Genomic DNA, 26,532 nt, shown 5'->3' on the forward strand with positions numbered 1-26,532 from the left:
GTCTGCTCATGAAGTGTTAACAAGGATTTACTCTAATGAATCCATTTGCAAAATTGCCAATTTCCCACATATGCACATGGAGGTGCATGCTTCTGGCCGAGTTAGGGCTCTAGACAAGTTGCAAATAACATATTAAACACATCCCAATTGGCCAAAAGTGTTAAAACTGTTTAATCTCAAAAGTCAACTTTTGGTCAAACTTGATTTTTAATGAAACAAGTCAAAAAATGCCATTTTGATTGGCAAGGTTTTGGTGAATGAAATTTATATTTTTGGAAAGAGGGGATGAAATGTGGTTTGTAGGAAAAAACCCCACCAAATTTGGCCTTATGGTTCATGAGATATGGCTCTTTGAAGTTCACAAATTTTTGAAATTGAATTGATCATATCTTGCAAACCATCCATGGGATTTGAGAGTTCTTGGACTTTTTGAAAATGGGAGAACAAGATCTTCAACTTTCATGTTGGGCAAAAATTCATTTGAAGCTTGTATCATGATGTAAGTTTAAGATCAAGAAGTTTCCATTTTTGGCAGTTGAAATTACAGGTCCACTTTCTATTTCTGGAAATTTTCTGTTTTTACTTCAAATTCTTCCATGATGAGGTTGGACATGATATATGAGGCTTGTATAAGCATGAATGAGCTCCTTCAAATCAATTCCATCCATCAAATCACTGATTAAATCCACAGTTGACCAAGTTTGACTTTCTGTTGACTTTTCTAGGGTTTTGGATGACTGGAGCATATCTGATGAATTCCAAACCCTAATTCTTTGAGAACTTGATTCTAAATGATGTCATAAGATGTATGAACTCTTGATTATTGATCATGGTGCCCAAATTCTGCAAGAATGGCCACCATCCACTGCTTTGACTGACTGTGACTGATTTTTGACCTAATTGCTGATGATTGCTTCAACTGCAAGCAACAAGGTTAAACTGACAATATTTTTGTACTTTTTTGGTTAGTAAACATATGAAAGGCAAAGATATACAAATGCAAGACATGCTTGGTGATCAAGAATCAACCCACAAGGCAAACCACCCACTAGGAGGGGAACTAGGGCATGCAATGATCCTCGAGGCCATGATATGATATGATATGGGCCATGAGGGATCTTAGGGCCAAAATTGGGGTCTTACAGATGCCCCTATTTAAGGTCATTCTAGCCGGAGAAGTGAAGTTTAGAAATCTTCATCTCGAGGCGGTAGAATGGGCTTAAATAACAGTAATGAGACAAATTTTGGTCCCTAAGAGACCTCATGATGCAAATGTATGCATGCAAAAGACACAAATTCTGTGGGGGAATATGATTCACACAGAAGAAAAGACGATCCATCGGAGTAGTACACTCACCAGGAACAGAGACTCTAACAAGACTCTAGTTAGGGATAAACAAAACTGACACAGTGTGAACAAGACACGACTCTGATTAGAAGATAACAGAAACGGACTGGAGAACTCACTGGGGAGTGAAGAACTCACACTGGGAAAAGATTTCCAAATGGAAAATAAATCCATTGGAGAAACACAAGCTGACTCCTGGGGAGAAGCAACAAGAAAACTTCACGGAGGAAGCACCAAAGAAAAGAGATGTTACCGGTATAAGGGTAACAAACTCAAGAAAATCTGACTCCACAGGGGGACCGAGGTCATAATAGGGAGCAGAAAGGAGGCAACACCAAGGATACCGGTTACTGGGTATATAATAGGTGACCGACCAAAGCGTGAATTGGATTTCACTTCCAATACACTCATCATCCTGAAGAGAGCGAAAGCAAACTTGTTTAGGATGGATATTCAATTCCACAAGGGATATGAATCTTACTATGAGGGGAAAACAACGAAGGATTGACCCAAGAGTGAACGAGACATATTATTCATTACCGGCAGACCGTGAATAATATACTCGAAAGGAAAATTATCCTGAACCGGTTACTGGGTTGTTTATAGGATAAGATCCGAAGACGTGAATTGGTTTTCACTTCCAAAACACTCATCATCCTAAACACAAACTGGTTAAAGGATGGACATTCGATTCCACAAGGAATGCGAATCTTACTCGACTGGGGAAGATCAACAAAGGATTCCGACCAAAGAGCGCATGAGACATATTATTCATTACCGGCAGACCGTGAATAATACACTCGCATGGTAAGAAACACCAGGGATACCGGTTACTGGGTATATAATAGGTGATCTACCGAAAACGTGAATTGGATTTCACTTCCAAAACACTCATCATCCGAAAGGAGGGCTTGAAAAAGCAATTTGACTTACAGGATGGGCATTCGAATCCACAACGGGAAAACGAATCTTACTCAACTGGGGACACAAACCCAAAGAGTGCATGAGATATAATATCCATTACCGGCAGACCGTGGATAAGATACTCGCATGAGATATATTATCTATTACCGTCAGAACGTAGATAATAAACTCGCATGGTAAGAAACACCAGAGATACCGGTTACTGGGTATATAATAGGTGATTTACCGAAAACGTGAATTGGATTTCACTTCCAAAACACTCATCATCCAAAACACCAACTGGTTAAAGGATGGTTATTCGATTCTACAAAGAATACGAATCTTGCTCAGTTGGGGAAAATCAACAAAGGATTCCAACTAAAGAGCGCATGAGATATATTATTCATTACCGGCAGACCGTGAATAATACACTCGAAAGGAAAAGACACCAGAGATACCGGTTACTGGGTATATAATAGGTGACTAACCACAATAGAGAGACAATCGATACCAAGCATCCGGGTAAACGAAAGACAACTCACAGGGATAAATTGCAAGCATCCGACAATTATCCAACAACAAAGAAATATTCGACTCCGCAGAGGGACAATGACGAATCTTACTCGACAGAGAAAACACGAAAGGCTTCGACTGAAGAGTGCATGAGATATATTATTCATTACCGGCAGACCGTGAATAATATACTCGCAAAGGAAGATTATCCACAACCGGTTACTGGGTTAATAAAGGATAAATCAACCGAAAAGAAAGGCATCGGGATACCAAACTAGGTATATAATGATAACCAATCAAAGGGAGCAACAGACATTACCAACAAAAGGGTAAATGAAAGGCGATCTGCTGAGGAAAATTGCAAGCATCCGGCAATTATCCACAGGGACTAGCTGGGGATGCATTGATATACAACCAATGATCTGGGGAACAAATCACTAGCAAACAGTGAAAGGACCCACTGGGGATAAAATTGCTAGCATACGGCAATTATCCTCAAAAGACTTGCTAAGGATATAAGTGCTGATCTGAGCAACTTATACAAGCAAAGGAAAATCAACATCAAAAACTAGATGAAGATAACCACAAAATTAGGGTTTACATCTACCGAATACGGGGTAGAAGACCAAAAACTCCGCGTGGGGATAGAACAAATCACAAATCCGCACGGGAAACCAAAATAGGGTTTATAACAACCACAAACTGCTGGAGAGCAGGAAAATAGGATTTACAACTACCGCGTAGTAGGTAGAAAACCAAAACTCTGGCTGGAGAATAAAAGGTGTATAACCACAAATTCTGTCAAGAAAGCCAGGAAAAGTAGGACTTATAACTACCAATATGAGGGTAGAGGCCCAAAAACATTCCGCTGGGGAACAACCCACTGGGAAGCACAAGACATTTGACAAATAGTCAATTCGGGAATAATCCGAAAAGACGGACTGAATCAAGACACGTCCTAATGAGGATATAACTCAAATAGGAAAATCCATCCCAATATATGTGTTGGGAGGAAACGGAAGAAACCGTCATCCACGAGGATATATCTCAGTGGGGAACTACAGAAGGAAAGACAACATTTTCTGCTTACGGGCTGACTCTATATGGAGAGATTTTAAACACCCGACATCTGCTTGGGGAGATCTATGAAGAGATCTACATCACCATAGCAGGAGACACGACAAACAAAAGATATATGGCAAGAAATGCGACATGAATATCTGAATGTTTTATGAATATGCATGAATATGCGTGATTTATGTTTGATGAATGCTGACAAAACAGACAATTCTAACACAACAAGGTCCGGGAACCAAACGTCCGGTATTATACTTCCAGGGGAAAAACCAGCTGGAGAGCCAATCTGCGGAGATCTATATGCTGTAAAGCAAAGATCTGCGGGTACTGCTGAAGAAGCAGAGGATCAGAGATATCAGGAAACAACCCAATCAGGGTACAGAAAGTCACAACGGGCAGAGACAGCCACCAAGACAAATCTGTAGGGGAACAAGAGAAATCCCAAAGCATCTGCAGGGGATCCCAGTGTCAACTGAGAAACAAAAAACGCGTTGCACGAGCGCAAACTGCTGTAGAAGCAACTCCACAAAACTCCGCTGGGGGACAACCCACTGAGGGAGAATGATATCATCCAAATAGAATCTAACTGCATAAGCAACTCTACTGGGGAAAACTGTCGGCTACTCTCTTGGGGAACAACCCACTGAGGGAGGACAGATCACACAAGTAGATTCTGCAACAAACCACTCTACTTGGGGGGAATATACATAGCAAACTGGTCACAACAAGTAGATTCTGCAAAACGTGAGCCACTCTACTGGGGATCACAAACAGTCAGGAAATCAATCCGTTCACTGGATGCTAAAGCCATCATCCGACCATACTGGGGATTGAAGGAGTATTCAACGGGCAAAGCTGCCACAACAAGCATTCTGCAGACTAGGCTGAGGAAAAGATGGTTGCAATACTGGGATGTCGACCCAAATCAAACACCGAGTAGGAAAATAAATCCTGCTCTGCTGAAGAGAAATAAGCACTCTGATGGAGAGATAGCAACAAATCCGCAGACGACTTCGCCGGGGAAAGGGTAAAGTACCGGGTATCACACCACTGACTTACCGGGTCTTCAAAAGGAAAGCGATTGTGCTGAGGAAACAGACGGCTCCGCTGGCAACTGCACTGGGAAGAGTGACAACAACTCTGCTTGCGACCCTGGTGGGGATATCAATAACAACTCTACTCGCAACTCCGAGGGGAATATCAATAACAGCTCTACTCGCGACTCCGAGGGGAATATCAATCAATAGTTATACCCATGACTGCGCAGAGGAGACAAATAAAGTCTGGGGCATACGACCCACTGGAGAAAGTGACGGGGCACCAAGATGACAAACCATCAACCGCCGAAACTTCTATAAGGAAACACCCATGCTGGGAAAACTGCTGCTGGAGAAACGAAGTCTTCAACAACACTCTGCTTGTGACTATACTGGGGAACAACCCCAACAACAACTTTGTTTGAGGAACAACCTCAACAAAGATCTGAAGAAAGAAGATACCACCAAACCAGGAATATGAACGAATATCTTACCTGTTGGAAATCATGCCACCCTCGGGAGAGCACTGAGATATTCTTGAGTATCCTTTCAATCTTGTGAATGTTCACTTTGTCTAAAATGACAAAAAATTTGAAAAATTTGATTTGTTTAAAACAATGACATTTTATCAATTTAAAACATGCAAAACATTTGTTGAATTGAAACAAATAAGAGTGCAAATAATTGGATAAAAAGCTCAAATTGATTTGATGGAATGGTAGCCTGCAAATGGCAAGACTCCATAGATCTGTACAAATTTGAAATCAGTGATATATATTGGAAGAGGGCTACATTGAACATAATGATCCTTTCTCTACCAATTTGAATCTCGATGTATCCGAAGCTTCAGTTGACGACGAATCGAGAATCTTCTGACGGAATGACGACTGATGAACCAGAAGTCTTGTCAGGATGCAGTTACTTGCCAAATCCCTAATTTTTGCCTAGATTGCCCCAGGGTGAGGTACTCAATCTAGCGGGATGCAAATATTCTCTTTTTTTTTAAGTCTCTAATTTTTGCCTGGATTACCCTTGCGGGTTCTCCACCGAGACGCTCATTTTGCCTAAGCCGCCCTTTCGGGTTTTCAACTTAGCGAGCTATTCTGTTTTTTTTTCATTTGCATATACTTTTTTTTTAGGCAAAGTATCTCTTGACTGCATCTGAATTCACATGACGAGTGAAATCCTCCCCATCCATTGTTGTAAGCATCAAAGCACCGCCTGAAAAGGCTCTCTTAACAACATATGGACCCTCGTAGTTTGGAGTCCACTTGCCCCTGGAATCGGGCGCGAAAGACAAAACTTTCTTGAGCACGAGGTCACCTTCTCGGAATACACGAGGCTTGACCTTCTTGTCGAATGCTTTCTTCATTCTCTGTTGATATAGCTGACCATGGCACATGGCAGTTAAACGCTTTTCTTCAATCAAATTCAATTGGTCGTAACGACTCTGAATCCATTCAGCATCAGTCAACCAGGGACTTGAGGGTATCATTCTTCTTTTTTCTCTTTGAAAAAAATTTCCTGATTTTTCCTTTTATTTTGATTTTTTTTCACCCTCTTTCTTTTCTTTTCTTTTTTTTTTTTTTTTTTTTTTTTTTGATTGGATTTGCAATGCCCCAGTTTGACTGTTTTGCTGATTCTCATGATACAGCTGAATGAGCTTCTTTGTGCTCAAGAAGGCAGGTAATCTCATCAGGAATCCCCTTCAACATCATCTTCCTCTGCCTCAGATACAAGGACTTCAAGATTGGGAGATGGCGTTGGATCATTATGTTCAATGGGTTTGGAAATCCCTGCATAATGATTCTGGATAAAGAAAAGCTTTTGATATTTTAAACAAGCAAATCATTTATGTAGATGAAAAAGCTGTTTTATTGTTTTTCAGGTTTTTTGTGATCACTGATTTCATGCAAAAAGCAAAAAGTGAAAACAAATGGAAAAACAAATGTTTAACAATGCATTAATTGAATGAAAACGTCATTGTATTAAATGCTGCCAACAATGTCATCACTTCTCCTTTTGGCATGGGAGAAGGGTTTTAAACAAAATGAACAAATCACGCTGACTTATGAATGACCGTAGGAACATCCACAGCGACCCAATTGTGGCAGACACCACCAGGTATGATGAAATTGTTCAGATCTTCTGCATCTTCTTCTTCAATGATAGCAGCAGCTTCTTCTTCAGGTTGATCAGCATGGATGAATCCTCCACTTGTGAACAAACCTTGCTCATTAAGTGCCCCAGAACAGTAGCCAATGCTAGCCCGGGATTGGTTAACCAGGAATAAATCCATCAACAGGCATAAATCCATCAACAGGAATAAATCCATCAAAAGCACTAAGGCTGGCAAATTCCTCCTCTGAGTTCACCACTCTCTTGTTCAATCTGATCCATCAATCTGGCAGAGATAGCTCTGGTATAATACCGGCAAAGTGCGTCTTCAAAATGAATGAAGATCGCAGGGTCAGACCACAGGACGGGAGACCGGAACGAAACACCTGCTGATGCAAATGATGCATGAAGTGTTTATGCATATGCTTGTTTTTTTTCAAAGGAAACTCGAAGGTTTTATTTGCAAACTTTGAAATATTAAAGCATTTTGATCATACATGAGAATATCTCATCAGATATATTAGGTGAAAAAAATTTTCCCGGTTTTTTCATGTTTTGAAAATTTTTGCAAATAAACTCCTTTGAGTTCCTTGAAAATTTTCTTTTTTCTGATGATATGAATGCGGATGAATGCGTGAATGTATGAATGCAACAAACACACTCAAGGATCAAGCAAAGCACGCCAAACAAAGGTCGTGGGAAAGCTCTATGTATCCCTAATATCAATCATCCATTTTGGTGGATTTAGGTTTTCACCTTATCGACACCCAAGTTCCATTGATATTAACGGTACGTGAACCGGTTCAGACATTCTTAATATCAACCAGCCGCTTTGATGGATTTTAGGTTTTACACCTGATCCGGGATCCATTGATATTAACAATGTTTGAACGACTCAACCACGAATCATGGGTTTGTTGAGAGTCACGAGCATGGAGTCTCGGTTAAGAACCACCCAAAGGGAGTGTACTAGGGTTTAAACCTGCCAGACATGTTCTATCAGAGGTTCCCATAATCATCGTTCCATCTTTCGAATATTATCGGAGGAACGAATACTCGTATTCCAAGAATATTCTCAAGAGAAACTCTTATGAGTGTAGTATCGCGTGACAATCGTATCAGAACTGACATCTGAACGACCTCCGCACTACGGTCCTAAAAATAGGCCAAGATGGGTTTGGTAAGCTAAGGTCCTTGGCTTCTGCGGCACATGATTGAAAGAATAATGCCTAACCACAAATAACTTGTGTGACATTATTAGTTCAACATGACCTCCACCAAGTGAATGGACTCGCAAGTCAACTGGCTAAGGACTACTCCACACCAGTCAACAAGACTATGCCATTCTCCTATCCTAGAGAGCACTCGAGTTCGGGTATAGAACTCATCTTACGGATCACCAAAGCAAACAGCAATTGTATATCAAGCAATTCAAACATTACAATCAATACAGTGATCCCAAATTGTACAAAAATATGTCATATAACAAATAATAATATAGCACAACAAGGGTGAAAAGTAGGCAATACCACCAAGGATCGATCAGTTTCCCCAGCAGAGTCGCCACTTTTCTGTAGCGGTGTATTCGTCGCTATATGATCTATCGACTAAACCATAAGCAAGGTATACAATGAAATTTCGAGTCGCCACCGCACTTTTATTTATCCAAAGGACTGGCTAAAAAGCGAACAAAAGCCTAAGAAGTTTTACACGTAGAAAACTAATAAAAAGATCAGAGAGTCTGGGTAAGGGGTAAATTACGCAATGGGAAGGTGTTAGGCACCCATCACGTCCTAGGTACTCCTAGGGAGCCCTTTTCACACTTGTTGTAAAAATTGTTATTTGTTATGACATAAGTATTGTGCAAACATGATTGGGATGATGAGAAAAGAATGTACAAGTTTTATTGGGTTTGAACGGATGAACCCGCTGCCTACGTACCTTCCATCAAAGGTAAGGATCAAAACGCCGTAGTTCGGCTAAAAGATTTCCAAAAGTTGGTGGATTCAGGTTTAAACACAAGCACTGAGGCTTTTCATTATCAATGGGAGAACACTCGACCAAGAAACAACATCCACCATGCGAGGATAGCTTCGACGTACTAGAGGGGTTAGCCCTGTTTTCAGTACGGAAGTCTTACTGTCGACTCACTAAGGATAGGCAAGATTTACATCAACCACAATGATAATTGAAACCTATGGCTAATGCATGAAAAGATTAACAATGGACAGAGCCAAAACAAGTGAATGAGTGAAGTTAATTGATTGTGATTATGAAAATGAAGTCAAAGTATGATTAAGATTGATTCAAAAGAAGTATTATGAAATGGAGTTTTGAAAAAGAGTCAAGGACTTGGGTCCAGGTTTTTAGTTTGAAAAGCATGAAGATGTTTGCACAATATCTATGTCAAGCTTGAAATCAAAGTGTGAAAAGGTTTAGGACATAATGGAGATGAATGGATGAAGATGGTTTGTAAAACTTCTTAGAAGGTTCACTTCTTGAAATCATATGGGAGATGATTCAAGTGTGTCCTTTGGAATAAGCAATGGATAATAACAAACAAACAAGAAAGAAGGAATGAAAAGCGGATGTCGGATGCCAATCACTGGGCTTATACCAATCTCCTAAAACAAAACGGGATATCGGAGGCCACTCAATGGTCTTACACTAATCTCCTCAAACAAAGAAGTAAAAGGCGGATACCGGATACCAATAGATGGATTTACACCAGTCTCCTAAAACAGAAACAGGATGTCAGAAGCCACTCAATGGTCTTACACTAATCTCCTCAAAAGAAAACAAAGATGAAATATGGAAGTCAACTGCCAATCTATCTGGACTTAGGTTAACTCCACATATGATCATAGGAAATCCAATGCCACGTTACAGGGACTTACAATGGATCCTCACATACAAACAGACAAAACAAACTATGATCACAGGAAAGCAGATGCCAACTTACAGGGACTTATAACTGCATCCTCACATACAAACAGATAAAACAAATCATGATCACAGGAAAACAGATGCCAACTTACAGGGACTTATAACTGTATCCTCACAAACAAACAAAACAAATCATGATCACAGGAAAACAGATGCCAACTTACAGGGACTTATAACTGTATCCTCACAAACAAACAAACAAAGCAACAGAAGATATGAGTGACCAATGAGGTCTTACACTCTATCCTTCCATATCATAGGAGCAAATGCCAAAGCAATGGACTTACAATTGTCCTCAATGGGTAAGCAACAATGATAGCATCACAAAGACAAATGAGATGATCATGCATTAATGGCAATTGATGATGATAAATGCACAACATATAAGAAAACAGGTGCATATGAAGCAATCAATCAATCAATGAATATCAAACAGCACACTCTATATCCAAACAAGGAGGCTCATACAAGAGGGTTAGGCACTGAGGCCAACTGGAATAGGGTCAAAGAGTTGCTCTTAACCTTGCCATTGAGAGGCTAAGGTGTAGCAGATGAAAGGAGATGAGGGGTGTGCCTCATTGCTTCTATCCTTGATCAGGGAGAGCATTAGAAAGTGTGGGAGTTCAGAAAGTAGGAACTCTTTCCACATTATTGACTCGATTGATCTTGGGTTAGGATCTCAATGCTACAACCATGTAATGGGAGCAAGGAGAAGACTCACTGAATAGTAGGGGATAGGTTGCTTATCCCTTTGATCTACCAATTGCCTTACTTGAAGGACTTTTCCTGCTTGGGACAATTTTAAACACACACAAGCATTGCCTCTTAAGGAGGACTTCAGACAGTTTGCCCGGCCAAATAACAGGCCGGGTCTCCAGACTACATGAAGAAAGAGGGATTACCTCAAAGCAAATTGCTAAATAGCAAAGCAAAGCAAGTTCAAAGAACTTAAGCAACTAAAAGGGTACCTGAAATGATCAGACAAATCAATACACAGTTCAACAGTTTAAATCAAAAGGAAATGGATCAAACAGTTAAATCAGAGGGACCAATGTGCAAAGCACAAGACTCAAGTCACATGAGTCACACCTACAAAACAAAGGTTAGCACATGATAATATAGTCAAGCTCAATCAAATTTGGATGGTTTCTTTGAAGCACTATGCTTAACCTGAAACAAATGAACTCAACATAAGTCCCAAAAGACCACTAGGACAAGCCTAGGGTCAAAAACAAAAGGGAAAGTCAAAACAGCAAACAATAGTCAACCAAAGTCAAGTTCAAACATTTAAGAAGCAAGCACAATTGGTTTCAAGTTTATATCATGCATCATCATCATTTTATAGACCAAAGAAGTCAAAGCATGGCAAAAGGAAGCACAAATAGGTCAACAGCAAGACCAAGCTCAAAAGCAAGCATAATCAATTCCAAAAATTATGAAATAATTCATACTCAATCACAATCCATAACATATCATGCATATAAAATTTCAGCTCAATTGGATCATGGGAAGATAGTCAAATAAAATCAAGAAGTCAACACATTTTCAAGTATGCACCAAGAAGTCAACAAAACATGTGTCATCTTCAAAAAATCATAACAAACTGAAAACAGATGAGAAATGGATGGGATCAACACCAATGCAAAGCTCAAGATGTCTAGTATGCACATGTGAAATTTCATGATCATCCAATAAGGTATGAGAATTTCACAAAGGATTTGGCAACATGTATCACATAAAGTCAACAATTGACTAGGCAGGGAAGCAAAATTCCAAACAAATCAGAAATGGCATAATTAAATCCAGGAAAAATCACACATCAACTAGACATATAAGAGATGGCTCATGCAAAATTTCACATTATTTGAAGGCCAGGAAGCATGTGAACAAAAATCAAGAAATTGCATAACATTGGTGTGACACAAATTGTCACACCCTACTTCAGAAAATCATATCTCACACACCACATATGATAAATGCACAAACTCTACATCAAAACAAAGATGAATGAGTCTAGTTTCACCACAAAACATTTCAGGGTCATTGGATGCATCATCATCATTTCACAAAAGGAATGGCCAAAGGTGTCAAATAAGCATACATGTTAAAAACCCTAGAGCCATTTAAAATCCAGCCATCCAAAAATTCAATAAAAATCATGATTAAATAATAGACATTCTTGTGAACATGATGCAAAAAATCCCATGATTTTTGGAGTTAAATTGAGTGAAATATGAATTGTGGAAGATGATGAACAATTGGGAACAAATATGAGCATATAACATGGTTTAATGAGTCAACCAAGGTCAGCATGGCATTTTTGTGATTACATGCATCATTAATCAAAACGCAGAGTTTAGGCTCACAAAATGAAATGTTGTGATTGGCCAGTTTTCAATGAAACAGTAAATTCGCAGGGCAAAACGAACCAAGCAACCAATCGTGATTCAAGTTCAAAACCCTTAGGGTTTAAGAAACAGCATGGCAGCATCATCTTCATCCAATCATTATGAACAAATTTCAAGCATAGTTTCACAAACATCATGGCAAATAATAATCCTGCAACATCATGCAACAATGAACCAAATACGATGGGGGAAAAAATCTGGAAACCAGCTAGGGTTTCAAAAGCCAACAGCATAACTTCATCCCTTCCAAACAATCGATCAAAAATTTTTCGCCCAGAAACAGCAATTGATTATACCATTCGAACAAGCAAACTTCAAACATTACAAATCTATCAACCAAATGCAATGAAACACAATGAATAGCATGCATCGAGTACAATCAACAATGAACACAAAACTTCATTTCAAGATATTTCATGCAATATTCAATCATTTCAAGCAAACTATAGTTCATTAGAATCAGCAAGTCAAGGACTACACATGGCATGGCAAAAATTTGAGAAAAGAAGAACTCGAAATTTTACTTGATTTGGAAGAAATGGGAGAAACAACTGTTGTTTTGAGGATGTAGCCCGATACAGATGAAGTTCTTGGTCCCAAATGATGTATCCTTGAAGAAGTTAAGCTCAAACTCGCTTGATTCGACTCTAGCTCCAAGCTGCCATGGGAGAAGGCTTTGGAAAACAGAACACGATGAAGACTGGACAGATGATGAGCTGTGCTTGAAAAAGGCTCCAAATGATGTCCAGATGAAGGAACAAAGAAGAAAGGCTCGAGGGTTTGAAGCTTTTGGCCAGAAAATGCAAAGTGTCAAAAATGCAAGAAGGAGAGAATGAAGGTTTTTTGCTCGATGGAGGCTGTGACTTAGGGTTGAAATGAGCAGAAAATTGCTTATATGTGGTCTGTTTAAGGTTGTTAATCCATGTGCTAACCAAAGTTAACTTAATGAAGCCATTTTGCATATTGCTAAGTTTGGAAAATATGGAAGTGGAGGTGTATGGTCTGCCACGAAAATGGGCTTCAAAAGCCTGCAAAGGACCCTTACATTTGCTGTTTTTTGTCTGCTCATGAAGTGTTAACAAGGATTTACTCTAATGAATCCATTTGCAAAATTGCCAATTTCCGACATATGCACATGGAGGTGCATGCTTCTGGCCGAGTTAGGGCTCTAGACAAGTTGCAAATAACATATAAACACATCCCAATTGGCCAAAAGTGTTAAAACTGTTTAATCTCAAAAGTCAACTTTTGGTCAAACTTGATTTTTAATGAAACAAGTCAAAAAATGCCATTTTGATTGGCAAGGTTTTGGTGAATGAAATTTATATTTTTGGAAAGAGGGGATGAAATGTGGTTTGTAGGAAAAAACCCCACCAAATTTGGCCTTATGGTTCATGAGATATGGCTCTTTGAAGTTCACAAATTTTTGAAATTGAATTGATCATATCTTGCAAACCATCCATGGGATTTGAGAGTTCTTGGACTTTTTGAAAATGGGAGAACAAGATCTTCAACTTTCATGTTGGGCAAAAATTCATTTGAAGCTTGTATCATGATGTAAGTTTAAGATCAAGAAGTTTCCATTTTTGGCAGTTGAAATTACAGGTCCACTTTCTATTTCTGGAAATTTTCTGTTTTTACTTCAAATTCTTCCATGATGAGGTTGGACATGATATATGAGGCTTGTATAAGCATGAATGAGCTCCTTCAAATCAATTCCATCCATCAAATCACTGATTAAATCCACAGTTGACCAAGTTTGACTTTCTGTTGACTTTTCTAGGGTTTTGGATGACTGGAGCATATCTGATGAATTCCAAACCCTAATTCTTTGAGAACTTGATTCTAAATGATGTCATAAGATGTATGAACTCTTGATTATTGATCATGGTGCCCAAATTCTGCAAGAATGGCCACCATCCACTGCTTTGACTGACTGTGACTGATTTTTGACCTAATTGCTGATGATTGCTTCAACTGCAAGCAACAAGGTTAAACTGACAATATTTTTGTACTTTTTTGGTTAGTAAACATATGAAAGGCAAAGATATACAAATGCAAGACATGCTTGGTGATCAAGAATCAACCCACAAGGCAAACCACCCACTAGGAGGGGAACTAGGGCATGCAATGATCCTCGAGGCCATGATATGATATGATATGGGCCATGAGGGATCTTAGGGCCAAAATTGGGGTCTTACAGGATGCAGTCCTCCCAATCGAAGTAGAGATACCTTCCATGAGAATATTGATGGAGGCCAAGCTGGATGAAGCTGAATGGATCCAGAACAACTATGATCAACTTAATCTCATTGATGAGAAGCGGATGACCGCATTGTGCCATGGACAATTGTACCAGCAACGAATCAAGAAGGCATTTGACAAAAAGGTCCGTCCTCGAGAGTTCAAGGAAGGAGATCTCATGCTCAAGAAGATCTTGCCAGTACACAAAGATTCACGTGGAAAGTGGACTCCCAACTATGAAGACCCATACGTTGTAAAGAGAGCGTACTCTGGAGGTGCTCTATTTCTCACAACTATGGATGGAGAAGAGCTCGTTCACCCTGTGAACTCTGATGCAGTCAAAAGATACTATGCCTAACAAATCCCGGTGGACTGAAAACCCAAAAGGGCGGTCCAGGCAAAAGTTAGGGACAAAAAAAAAAGATGGTAGCTCGCTAAGTTGAAAACCTGAAAGGGCGACTTAGGCAAAAAGGAGCGTCCCGGTGGATTGAAAACCCGAAAGGGCGATCCAGGCAAATATTAGGGACCAAAAGGCATAGACTGCATCGATTCGTCACTGATCAATATAGAAGAGCTAAAGATGGAAGATCAATCTAGTTACTCCCTTCAAAAGCGAGGTCTCGTGGAGTCATTGTTATTAGGGATAATAGTAGTCATTGTGATTCAATGTAAACCTTTCCCTATTGCCATTTTCAAATTTGTAACATTCCATGGAGCTACGCCATTTGTGTGCTACCATTCTTGAATAAATACAAGTTTGCCCATCAAATTCTAACATTTGATGTTTTTCTCTGATTTTCTTTGTTATGCAAAATGTTATTTATTTGTTAATAATGAAATTTTGAACTCAAAAAAAGAATTTTTCAACATATTGAGAAACACAATTTTGCTTTGACATGTGGAAATATTAAAAGGAAATCTTTCGTCTTTCCCCACAAGTCTCAAGTTGCAAGACTCCCCTTGGATGATCAATATCTATCTCCAGAGATCACAAATTTATCATTCTCTGGAAGGATTATTGGGCCAGTTGTAACTGCTCAGCTTGATAGATCCTCCTTTGATGCATTATTGGTGTTGAGGATTCAGTACCTCCATAAAGCTTTCCCTAATTTCCAGTGTATATTGTCAGCATTAGCATTTCATGATCATTCATACATCATGCATATAAGCAAAATCCAAATCATGCATAACCGAAATATACTTCGTGCTCATTTTGCATTGACCTAGGTCTTGTTGTTGATCCTATATCCTTTGACCTCTAATTCTGGTTTGTCTTTGGTGCCCTTAAACCAACACCCGGTTTTCGAAGTCATTTTCAAAGTCCAATTGTCGTTGGCAAACTCCGTTAAAAGTTGGTTGTAGTCCATTACTTACGGTTAAAAGTCCAATTGTTGTTGGCACGTACAGAAAGTTTAATTACCCTATCTTTCCTGATGGTTCCGTGAAAGTCATGTATGACTTATCATCTTGAGGAATTTCCAGAAGCTTGGAGGTTCTTTGTGATAGAAAGCTCCAATGATGTTCCTTTGTATGTTTTCCAATATTCTCAGGTCATGTATGAACCTATTGGTAAAACTCCCTTTGATTTTTTCCAAGTGTTGTCAGGTCATGCATGAACCTGTTGTTGAAAATTCTTTGAATGTTCCTGCTTTATCAGGTCATGTATGAACCTGCTGTTGAAAATTCTTTGAATGTCTCTGTTTTGTCAGGTCATGTATGACCCTGTTGTTGAAAATTCCCTGAATGTTCCTGTTTTGTCAGGTCATGTATGAACCTGTTGCTGAACATTTTGTTCCAATATTGTCAAGTCATGAATGAACTTGTTGTGGAAATTTTCCCAAAATGTTCAAGTTTATCATCAGGTCATGTATGAACTTGTTGATATACTATTTTTGAATTTTTCTGAGTTTGTTAGGTCATGTATGAACCTATTGTCAGAACTTCTTGATATTCCAGCATTGTCAGGTCATTTATGAACCCGTTGCTGTTGAGCCTTTATTCCAGTTTTACCAAGTCATGTATGAACTTGTTGTGGAAATTTTTTCAAAATGTTCAAGTTTGTCGTCAGGTCATGTATGAACCTGTTGATATACTCTTTTTGAATGTTTCCGAGTTTGTTAGGTCATGTCTGAACCTGCTGTCAGAACTTCTTGGTATCCCCCAGCATTGTCAGGTCATGTATGAACCCGTTGCTGTTGATCTTTTATTCCAATATTCCCAGGTCATGTCTGAACCTATTTTGGAGAATCTTTCTCTATGATTATTTCAGTGTTCTCAGGTCATGTATGAACTTGTTGATACACTCTTTTTGATTTTTCTATTTGTTGTCAAGTCATGTTTGAACTTATTGTCAGAACCGTTCTTGGTATCCCCCAACATTGTCAGGTCATGTATGAACCTGTTGTTGAGCTTTTATTCCAGTATTACCAGGTCATGTATGAACCTGTTTTAAAGAATCTTTCTATATGATTGTTTCAGTGTTACCAGGTCATGTATGAACCTGTTTCAAAGAATCTTTCTCTATGATTGTTTCAGTGTTACCAGGTCATGTATGAACCTATTTTAAAGAATCTTTCTCTATGATTGTTTCAGTGTTATCAGGTCATGTATGAACCTGTTGTCGAAATTTTTCTTATTCGGGTTTAGTAAGTCATGTGTGAACTTACTGCCGAAATCTCTTGTACTCTAAGTGTCGTTCATCGAGTTTCACTTTGAGTACTCTCTAGTGTGTGTCTGATTCTCCAGCAGGTTTGTTTTCCCCAGCGAGTTGTTTTACCCTTTTGTCTGTTTCCCTGTGGACCATCAGTATTCCCCACATATTGGTTTGTCTAGTAGCATCTCCTGTTAAGGATTCACTGTGTCCCTAAGAGATAAAATAAAAAAAAATAAAGAATCCTGCATCCATGCATATCATATCATAGCATTTTTATTTTCAGGTTCAAAATCTGGGTCTCCATGGTATTTAACCATCCCCCACTGCGATCTGATGAAAAGTGTCGTTTCATTTTCCTCTGGTGGAAGATGTTTAAATAGGGGAAACTGTCATACCCCGATTTTGGCCCTGAAAATTTTTCCCCATCAATCACTCGTTTGCATTCTTTCTTCATTCACCTTCATATCCTTCATTCATGTTCATGTTTACTATTTCATATTTTTTATGTTTTTCACATTCCAAATTTACATTCATATTTTCTTCATTCACATTGAAAAAAATTCCATTCATATTCACGAATTTCCACATACTCATTCATAGTTCGATTATTTCGTTCATTCATTCAATCATAATCATCCATGTACATGGCATATGAATAACTTATATTAAAAAAAAACATCCCATCACATGAATACATGAAGTTTCTAAGATGCAAAAAGGACTCTCTTGAATGACATGCATATCCTGGACTTAGAAACTATGATTTGGGATGAAATTGATGCCGTTGGAGTGCCTCCTTCCCCAAGGTCTGATCATGCTGCTGCTGTACATGTGGAGCGATACTTGCTCATCTTCGGAGGGGGTTCACATGCAACTTGCTACAATGATTTACATGTTCTAGATTTGCAAACTATGGAATGGTCTCGCCCCACACAACAAGGCCCTTTATGAGATTGCTATGAGAGACCTTTTCAAGGATAGGAGAAATTCTAAGCAGCTAGAGGATGATGGCTTGGCTCCACGTAATCCTTCTTCAGGTCTACCTTTTCAGAATGCTGTTCAGTCGCCTGACACTAGCAATGAGAACTACTACCCGCCGTGAGAATGATGAAGAAAAGATTGAAAGGCATGATAGAAATCAAACTGCCACCTCAATGGGAGCTTACTGCAGAAGTGACACCATACATGAAGACCAATGCTGGAACAATTCCATCCATTATTGTAGATCATACTGGTGTGTATTTAGGCTCAATTAAAGGAAGGGGTAATATTGTTGAAGTGAGGGAAGGTAGTTTGGTTAAGGCCTTCATGCCAGCAGGTAATTCATCGATGGGTCTAGGAAGCCTTAACAAACAACTTGCCAGTTCATCTGCTAATGAGCAGGCTAAAGCCGAAAAAAATTTTAAGAAATCCATGTACGGAGCTGCTGATGATGGTAGCAGTAGTGATGAAGAAGGAGCATCCAAAATTAAAAGAATAACACTTACATATCCACTGCTGACAAGGTCGAAGCTTTATTTGAATTAATAAAATGACGTATAATGGAGTTGGATGGAACATCTGAGGTTGAGGATCGACCAAGAAGAATTCAGTTTAAAGGACTTACTCATACTACCGTAAAATCCATTGCCGAGTTTCAGAATTTATACATCACAACATGTTCTGCACACACGGCTGCACCCCAAAAGAGGAGTATGTTTATACAGACGCAGTCCACTCCAAATTCAGAATCTCTCATCTTTCATCCCGAGGCTTCCTGGGAATTTCTTAAGCCGGAAATCTTCGCTACTTTTCTGTATGATTAGTGCAGCTTACATTCATCTTTCTTGTTTTGTTGGCAAAATCACTAGTTACTTATGGTGATCAAGGAGCAAAAATGGTCTTTGCTCAATGGATGTGTGTCATGTGGGTCACATGTTACATATCCCTGCTGCACTCTTTCAGAATTTCCATCAGCATAGAATTTCTAAAGCTTCTCGTCCTTCAGATTCATTTATGGTCTTGGAAGAGCAAAATTCTCATTCAGAAGATGGAGTGAATTTCTGTCATGTAGATCACCAGTTCACAATTAATCTATTTGTTGCTCGCTGTCAACTATTGTGGACCATTATAAAGCACCGTCCAAGTTAATGCAAACAGTGTGTTGCCCATCTTGAAGCCTCTGTCACCGTTCTTCTTAATTGCTTGGAGACAGTTTAGAGAACAACAAATCTATGGTGAATGAAGGTTGGTTTTGTTGGGAAGTAGAAATTAACACCGCTGCTATAGTCCCAGGCTCTATGCAGAATTCGCCTCGCAACAGTAGTGGTGGCTTCTCAAATTAACATATATCCACACACCAACTCAAAGCTATTCAACAATACGGACTCAATTTATCATAATGTTTGCCTCCACTGCTATATCCTTTTGGTGAACCTATCTAGAAAGGGCAGCCGCGATGATGACGATGCAAGGCCTTGGTCCAAATGGTTTCTGTTGGTTTTCTCTTTGAAAGATGTTAGCCAGTTGAATGAAATGTGATGCGATATTTGGGAAGGTCATGTTACTGATTGGCTATTTATCTTGGCTTTCATATATCCAGGATGATGTTACCGGTGTCGGTCAATGCTGTTTCGTTGGAAATGTTTTGGCATTTTCCAAGTTAACACTCATGCATCGAGTTTGATTTACCTGTAATGACTGCGGTGACTGGATGATTGGTTGGCGCAACTGTCATGGATTCCCAACTTTGAATGGCTAACAGTTGAAAATGCGGTGTCACCATTGGCTGCTCAGAGTTTTCCGTCCATTGTGTCAGATACAATAAGTCAGCATATCCTCCTGCAGCATCAAATGCAACGAGTTTTGCGTAAATTCACCAAGTTTCGATGTAATAAGATGGCATGAACAAAGGAGAAAAAGCATCTTCCAGAACAGGAAGGTCAACGACACCAACTGCAGGAATATTAGACCTACTGCTGGAAATATAAAGTCTAGCTCGAAAATCGTCTTCGATTTGAACACTCGTCGGAGCAGAATCCTGTGAAGGCTTTCTATCTGCAGCTTCACAAGTATCCATTATTATGTCCATACCATTGTGTGAGATTCCCCAACACATTTGTCTCTATTCAAACCTACTGTGATCGAATTTATGTTGGTGACATCCAAGAGTCTTTTCATTACTGCAAGTATAGACGGGATGAAAACCAACTTTACATATTCGCTGATGATTGTGTTCCGAGATGGCCTATGGCATCATACCACATAGATTTTGACACCATGGCTGGTGCGGACAAGTTTGGAAATATCTATTTCGTGCGGTTGTCGCAAGACGTATCTGATGAGATAGAAGAAGATCCTACTGGCGGGAGGATCAAGTGGGAGCAGGGTAAGTTGATTGGAGCTCCCAATAAGGTGGAAGAAATTGTACAATTTCATGTTAACGATGTGATCTCATGCCTGCAAAAGGCCTCTCTTATACCAGGTGGCGGAGAGTGTATTTTATATGGAACTGTTATGGGAAGTATTGGGGCATTACATGCTTTTACTTCACGAGATGATGTTGATTTCTTTTCTCATTTGGAGATACATATGAGGCAAGATAATCCACCTTTGTGCGGAAGAGACCACATGGCGTATAGATCTGCCTATTTTCCTGTTAATGATGTTATTGATAGGGACCTATGTAAGCAATACCCAACATTGCCAATGTATTTGCAGCGAAAAATTGCGGATGAATTGGACAGGACCCCTCGAGAAATTCTGAAGCAACTCTTGAAGATATTGCTCATAATTCAAATTCAACTTTCACAGAGCAGAATCAAACAAATATGCGTTTCAAATTCCTGATATGAGCCAAGAACAGGATACCGACAGTCATCAATTCAATGATCATATATCACATGCAGTAACAAGCAAAACTGATACATCTCATATTAATTTCTTTTGCCGTCGACAGGAAGCTGAGAAAAAAAGCAGAACTAAAAAAAATGAAGTGAATCAGAGAAGAAGGAAATGGCTACCAATATCAGAATAATGGACGCCGAGTACTTCGTCGGTAGATTTGAGATTCTCTCTTGGATCAATTCACTTCTTTAACTCAATCTCTCCAAAGTCGAAAAGGCTTGTTCTGGTGTTGTTCACTGTCAGCTTCTTGATGCCACTCGTCCTGGAATTGTTCTGATGCATAAGGTCAATTTCGATGCCAAGAGTGGGTATGAGATGATCCAGTCTTTGTTAAGTGTGACAAATATATCAAGTTTCTTAGCTGGTGTTCTAGCATGGAAAGATCCACATATTTTGGTTCATGCCTCGCAAATTGTAGAAATTCTTATGGAAAAGCTTCCTAATAAATTCTCTAAGATGCTTGTCAGTATCACTACTACACAAGCCTCTTCCAGGGAGAAGGATAATGATTCCATATCTGGAGCATCATTTCACCGTAAGCACTATCACCTACGCAGTGGTAACTTAAATCCCGACGAAAGTCTCCTGGACGATTTGAAGATTCCAGTTCCAGTAAATGTGAGCGGGCCACCATGTTTTGTGGAAACTCCAACAGTTAACTAGAGCATTCGCTCATCTGTTAGCTCAACTGCTAAAACTTTTAAAGACGGGTACTTTCCTCCTGTTCCGGGGACTGTTGAAGTGGGTGTTAGTGATGATCTTTTGCACCTGAAAAATCTCTGCATCAAGTTGAATACTGACGTTGATGACCAAAGAGCTTGGCAAAGGAGATGGTGTGTCTGCTTTTGAATTTATTGGAAGTAGTGTTTTCAGATGCTTGCTAAAACAGTGTGTTTAGCAGATGAGAATTCAAAATGGATTGTTCCACGACTAATATTTCTTGATAGCTATTTCACTTGTGAAGATAAGTCCAACTGGACCAGGCAAAGTGAGCCAAAATGAATGTTATAAGGTCCCTTCTGCTGCTAAGCTGTGATTTCATGACTACTTGGAATTGCAGAAAGTTATTAGTGTCCAAGAAGAAGCAGGTCTCAATGTTTCTAGATGAACTTCAACTATCAGAACTTGTGCTATCATACTCGGCCAAAAGTGAACAAGCTTGGAATCATAGAGATCAAAAATGAATTATCATGCATGGAATCACCGATGCTGGTTAATCTCATACATGACTAAAGAACAGTTGCTATATGAGATGAGGAAATTGCAGAAACCATGTTGCGTTTCCTGCAGGATGCAAACACGATTATGTTGCTTATTGTCGCATCGCGCGAAAAACCGGCGGGAAAAGAAAGAAACAACAGAGCCGCCACCGTGCGTTATTTATCCCAAAAGAGGGAAAGGAAACGCTCGAAGTAAACCTAGGAAAGAATATGGTCTCGCGACCAAAGAGAAAGGGTTCGGGAGTCGGTTATGCGAAGGGAAGGTGTTAGGCACCCTACGCATCCGTAGTACTCTACGGGATCCACGCACACTAGAAAGGAAAATTGGTTGCTAAACACTGCTCAAAACTCACACACACAACCGGCTGAAAGAAAAGCGGGAGACTGACTGAAACTGAACTCGGCAGGATGTCGCATCCTGGGCCTACTTAGTCTATCTAGCATAGACATCAGAGTCCAAGTAGTTCGGACTGGGGAGACGACACATGCTCGCTAGGAGGTCGCATCCTATGCATACGTATCTTCTCGGACGAGAGAAGAATCAGAGCATTCGTAGCTCGGCTGACACGCACACAAACAAACAAAGCACAGGCAAACGTGGAGCCCGACTGCCAATCACTGGACTTATGTCAGCATCCGAACCTAAACACACACAAAGAGGCAAACGTGGAGCCCAAATGCCAATCGCTGGACTTACATTGACATCCGAACCTAAACAACACAACAGATAGATAGGGAGTCTGGGACTCAGCCTAAAACTGTCAAACAAACACAAAAGAAAAGAAAAGGCGCCCGGAGAGATCAGCTCAATCTCCTGCCTACATACTTCATCTGGTGTGAAGATCAGGGCGATGTAGTTCCCCTACGCAGGGACAAAGGATCTAGCCTAACCAGATAACAGAGGGAGACACAACTCTAGGGAGACTACGACTCGAGCCTAGATGTTGTCATGCAAAAGTCAACCCTAAGTTAAGGTTTCTAGCTAAATGGCACACGGGCCAACCTATCCTAGACACGGCTTGCACAGGAAGCAAGGGTCTCGATTGCAACTAGGGCAAGAGAAAGGGGAGGTCTCAATCACAACAGGGGTGAGAGAAAAGAATGATCTCAATCACACAGGGGTGAGAGAAAAGAGTTAGTGTTAGTGGTTAGTCAAACTCGGCAAGACATCGCGTCTCGTGCCTACGTATCTCACCTGAACGTGAGAATCAGAGTTGCCGTAGTTCGGCCAAACAACCCTAAGTATGGCTCACACAAGGGTTAAGCCACACAGACTTGACTTGCACAGGAAGCAAGTCAAGCACAAACCTATTGCACAAGGGCAAGCAACTAAAACCTAAAGAGGCAAACAAAGCAATCACAAACACATACAGCATAAGATAAACACACCAACAAGGGGGCTCAAACATCAAAGGTTAGGCACTAGGGCCAACTGGAATGGGGTAAGTGTGCTCTTAACCTTGCCATTGAGAGGCTAAGGTGAAGCAGATGAAAGGAGATGAGGGGTGTGCCTCATTGCTTCTATCCCTGGCCTGGGAGAGCATTTTGACAAGAATGTGTGGGTTCAGAAAGTGGGAACCCTTCTACACATTTAAAACTGACTCAAATGTGCAATTGCACAAGATCTTGGGTTTTTATCTGAAGTGCATCAACACAGTGGTGTGAGCAAGACAGAAGACACACTGAATAGTGGGGGATAGATTGCATATCCCTACCTTCCACCAATTGCCTCTTCACTTAGGAGGTCTTTGACTCTGTACAGGGACAAAGTAAACATACACAGGCATTGCCTCTTAAGGAGGACTTCAGACAGTTTGCCCGGTCAAATAACAGACCGGGTCTCCAGACTACATGAAGAAAGAAAGGTTTATACCTCAAAAGCAAATGCTAAAATAGCAAAGCAAGCAAGTTCAGAGAACTTAAGCAACTAAAGCACCTGAAAAAGCCAAACTTATTAGTAAACAAGTCAAAAGTTTAAATCAAAAGAAATGGCAAACAGTCAACATAGGGGATCAACTGAGCAAAGCATAAGACTCAAGTTATGAGTCAAACCATCTGCAAAACAAAGGTTAGCATGGGATAAACAAATCAAATTCAAACAAGTTTGAGTGATCTTTGAAGCATTGTGCTCAACCTGAAACAGATGAACTCAACATAAGTCCAAAGGACCACTAGGACTAGCCTAGGGTCAAACATGAAAGAAAAAGTCAAGGCAAGCAAGGAAAAGTCAACTCAAAGTCAAAGTCAACCAATTAGAAAGCAAACACAATTGGGCCCACATTCAAATCATGCATCATGATCAATTCATGAATATTTGAAATCAAAACAAGGCAAAGGATAGCATACAAAAGTCAACAGAATGACTTGCATCAAAAGTCAACCTAAGCAATCTCAAAAATCATGAAATAAATCACACTCAATCCTAACATCTAACATGGTATACATGTAAAATTTCAAAGCATTTGGATGAGAGGAAGGCAGGCAATTAAAATCATGAAGCCAGACCAAATTCAAGTAAGCATGGTGAAAGTCAACAAGCATGGGTCAACTTCAAAAAATCATATCAATTTGAAAACAGAAGAGAAATGAATGAGATTAACACCAATGCAAAGCTTGAGATGTCTAGTTATCACATATGAAGTTTCATGATCATACAATATGTTATGAGAATTTCCCAAAAGATTTGGCAACATGTAGCACAAAAAGTCAACCATGGACTAGGCAGGGAAGAAAAATCACAATCAAATGGAAAATTGCACAATAAATTCCAAGAAAATTCATACATCAAATAGACATACAAGGGATCATTCATGCAAAAAATGGGGTCATTTGGATGTAGGGAAGCATGTGAACAAAATTTGTGAAGATGCATGTTCATGGTATAGCAACAATTGTAACACATGACTTCAAAAAATCATAACTCCCAATCCACAAATGATAAATGCACAAAGTCTATATGGAGACAAAGGTCAAAGTGTCTAGTTTCATCACAAAAAATTTCAAAGGCAATGGATATAACATGACAATTTCACAATTGAAATGGCAAAGGGTGTCATTTTGGCATACATGTCAAGAAAATATTTGTCATTTAAAATCCAGACCATGGAAAATTAATTAAAAATCATGATTAAATAAAGAACACATTCATGAACATGTGGAAAAAATTTCAAGATTTTTTGATGAAAATTGACTGAGAAATAAATTGTGGAAATTGGATGAAATTATGGATGAAATATGAACACAAGGCATGGCAAATGGGGTCAACATAAGTCAACGCAGTGGCAAACTAGTAATTCTGGGTTCATTAAACAAAACTACAGCGTTTTGATGCATGGCAATGAAATAATCTGATTGGCTCTCAGCCAATGGAATAGTGACCGAGCCAATCAACTCAAACTCTTGGTTTTAAGAAAAAACCCTAAGGTTTCTAACAGCATGGCCAAGGCAAATGGACTCATATTCATGGACAACAATCGACAAACAGCATCAAAGTGAATCATGGCACGAAACATCATCATCATGCAATGTCAACCCACATTAGAACAAGCACTCATGGGAAGTTCTGGGAAGGGTTCTGTTCTATGGTTTAAAAAAACAGCATACAACCATCATCATCATGCAATCAGCTGACATTTCAATAGCACAGTAACAGCATGGCATCATCTTCATGTTCATTAACAAATCAAAATCAGACAACAGCATGGTAACTACATGATAACACACTCATGATGCTCACACAATAATCAAACAGCAACCAAAACATACATGAGCTGGATTTTCTAAAAAGAATAACAGGGTTTGTCACGGCATGGTTTAGCAACATGGTCTTGAAACTTGGTTCATTAATATCATCAAACCAAGCAAAACAAGTAACAGCATACAACATATTCGAATGGATTTTCATGGGCAATGTTGAAGTTGCAAAACAGCAGGGCATTGGCAACATGTTCATGGTATTTCCAACATCAAATACGAAATTCGACCAGCACAACAGCAGCATGGTAATAGTACAGGCAACAACAATGTTCATGTTCTGGGCTTCTCATGCATAAGCTAGGGTTTTAACTAACAGCCACATTCATTCATCATCATGCAATCAGCATGCTTATCAAGATCCAAACGAAAATCAACATGGCATGGCAATCAGTAGGGCATTATTACAATAGGCTCATGCAACATA

The 26,532-nt window shown here is 39.6% G+C and overlaps 2 protein-coding genes across 2 annotated transcripts in view; both read left to right on the forward strand.

Annotated features, from left to right (window-relative positions):
• LOC127104041 (uncharacterized) overlaps positions 1–18,349 on the forward strand; it is a 32,893-nt gene extending 14,544 nt beyond the window's left edge. The window contains exon 6 of the mRNA XM_051041258.1: positions 18,149–18,349. Within this exon, the coding sequence (XP_050897215.1) occupies positions 18,149–18,349 (201 nt within the window). The remainder of the gene's footprint in view (positions 1–18,148) is intronic.
• Positions 18,350–20,374: 2,025 nt separating this feature from the next.
• On the forward strand, positions 20,375–21,075 carry LOC127104042 (spliceosome-associated protein 130 A). The gene has a single exon (XM_051041259.1). It carries the CDS (start codon positions 20,476–20,478, stop codon positions 21,073–21,075), a length of 600 nt encoding a protein of 199 aa, XP_050897216.1. The 5' UTR covers positions 20,375–20,475.
• The last annotated feature ends 5,457 nt before the right edge of the window (positions 21,076–26,532 follow it).

This window comes from Lathyrus oleraceus, chromosome 7, assembly GCF_024323335.1.
Source record: "Lathyrus oleraceus cultivar Zhongwan6 chromosome 7, CAAS_Psat_ZW6_1.0, whole genome shotgun sequence".
Classification (NCBI taxonomy): Eukaryota; Viridiplantae; Streptophyta; class Magnoliopsida; order Fabales; family Fabaceae; genus Lathyrus; species Lathyrus oleraceus.

Excerpts from the sequence above, each read along its gene's own strand:
- LOC127104042 (XM_051041259.1), top strand. The coding sequence starts at position 20,476 with ATGGCATCATACCACATAGATTTTGACACCATGGCTGGTGCGGACAAG.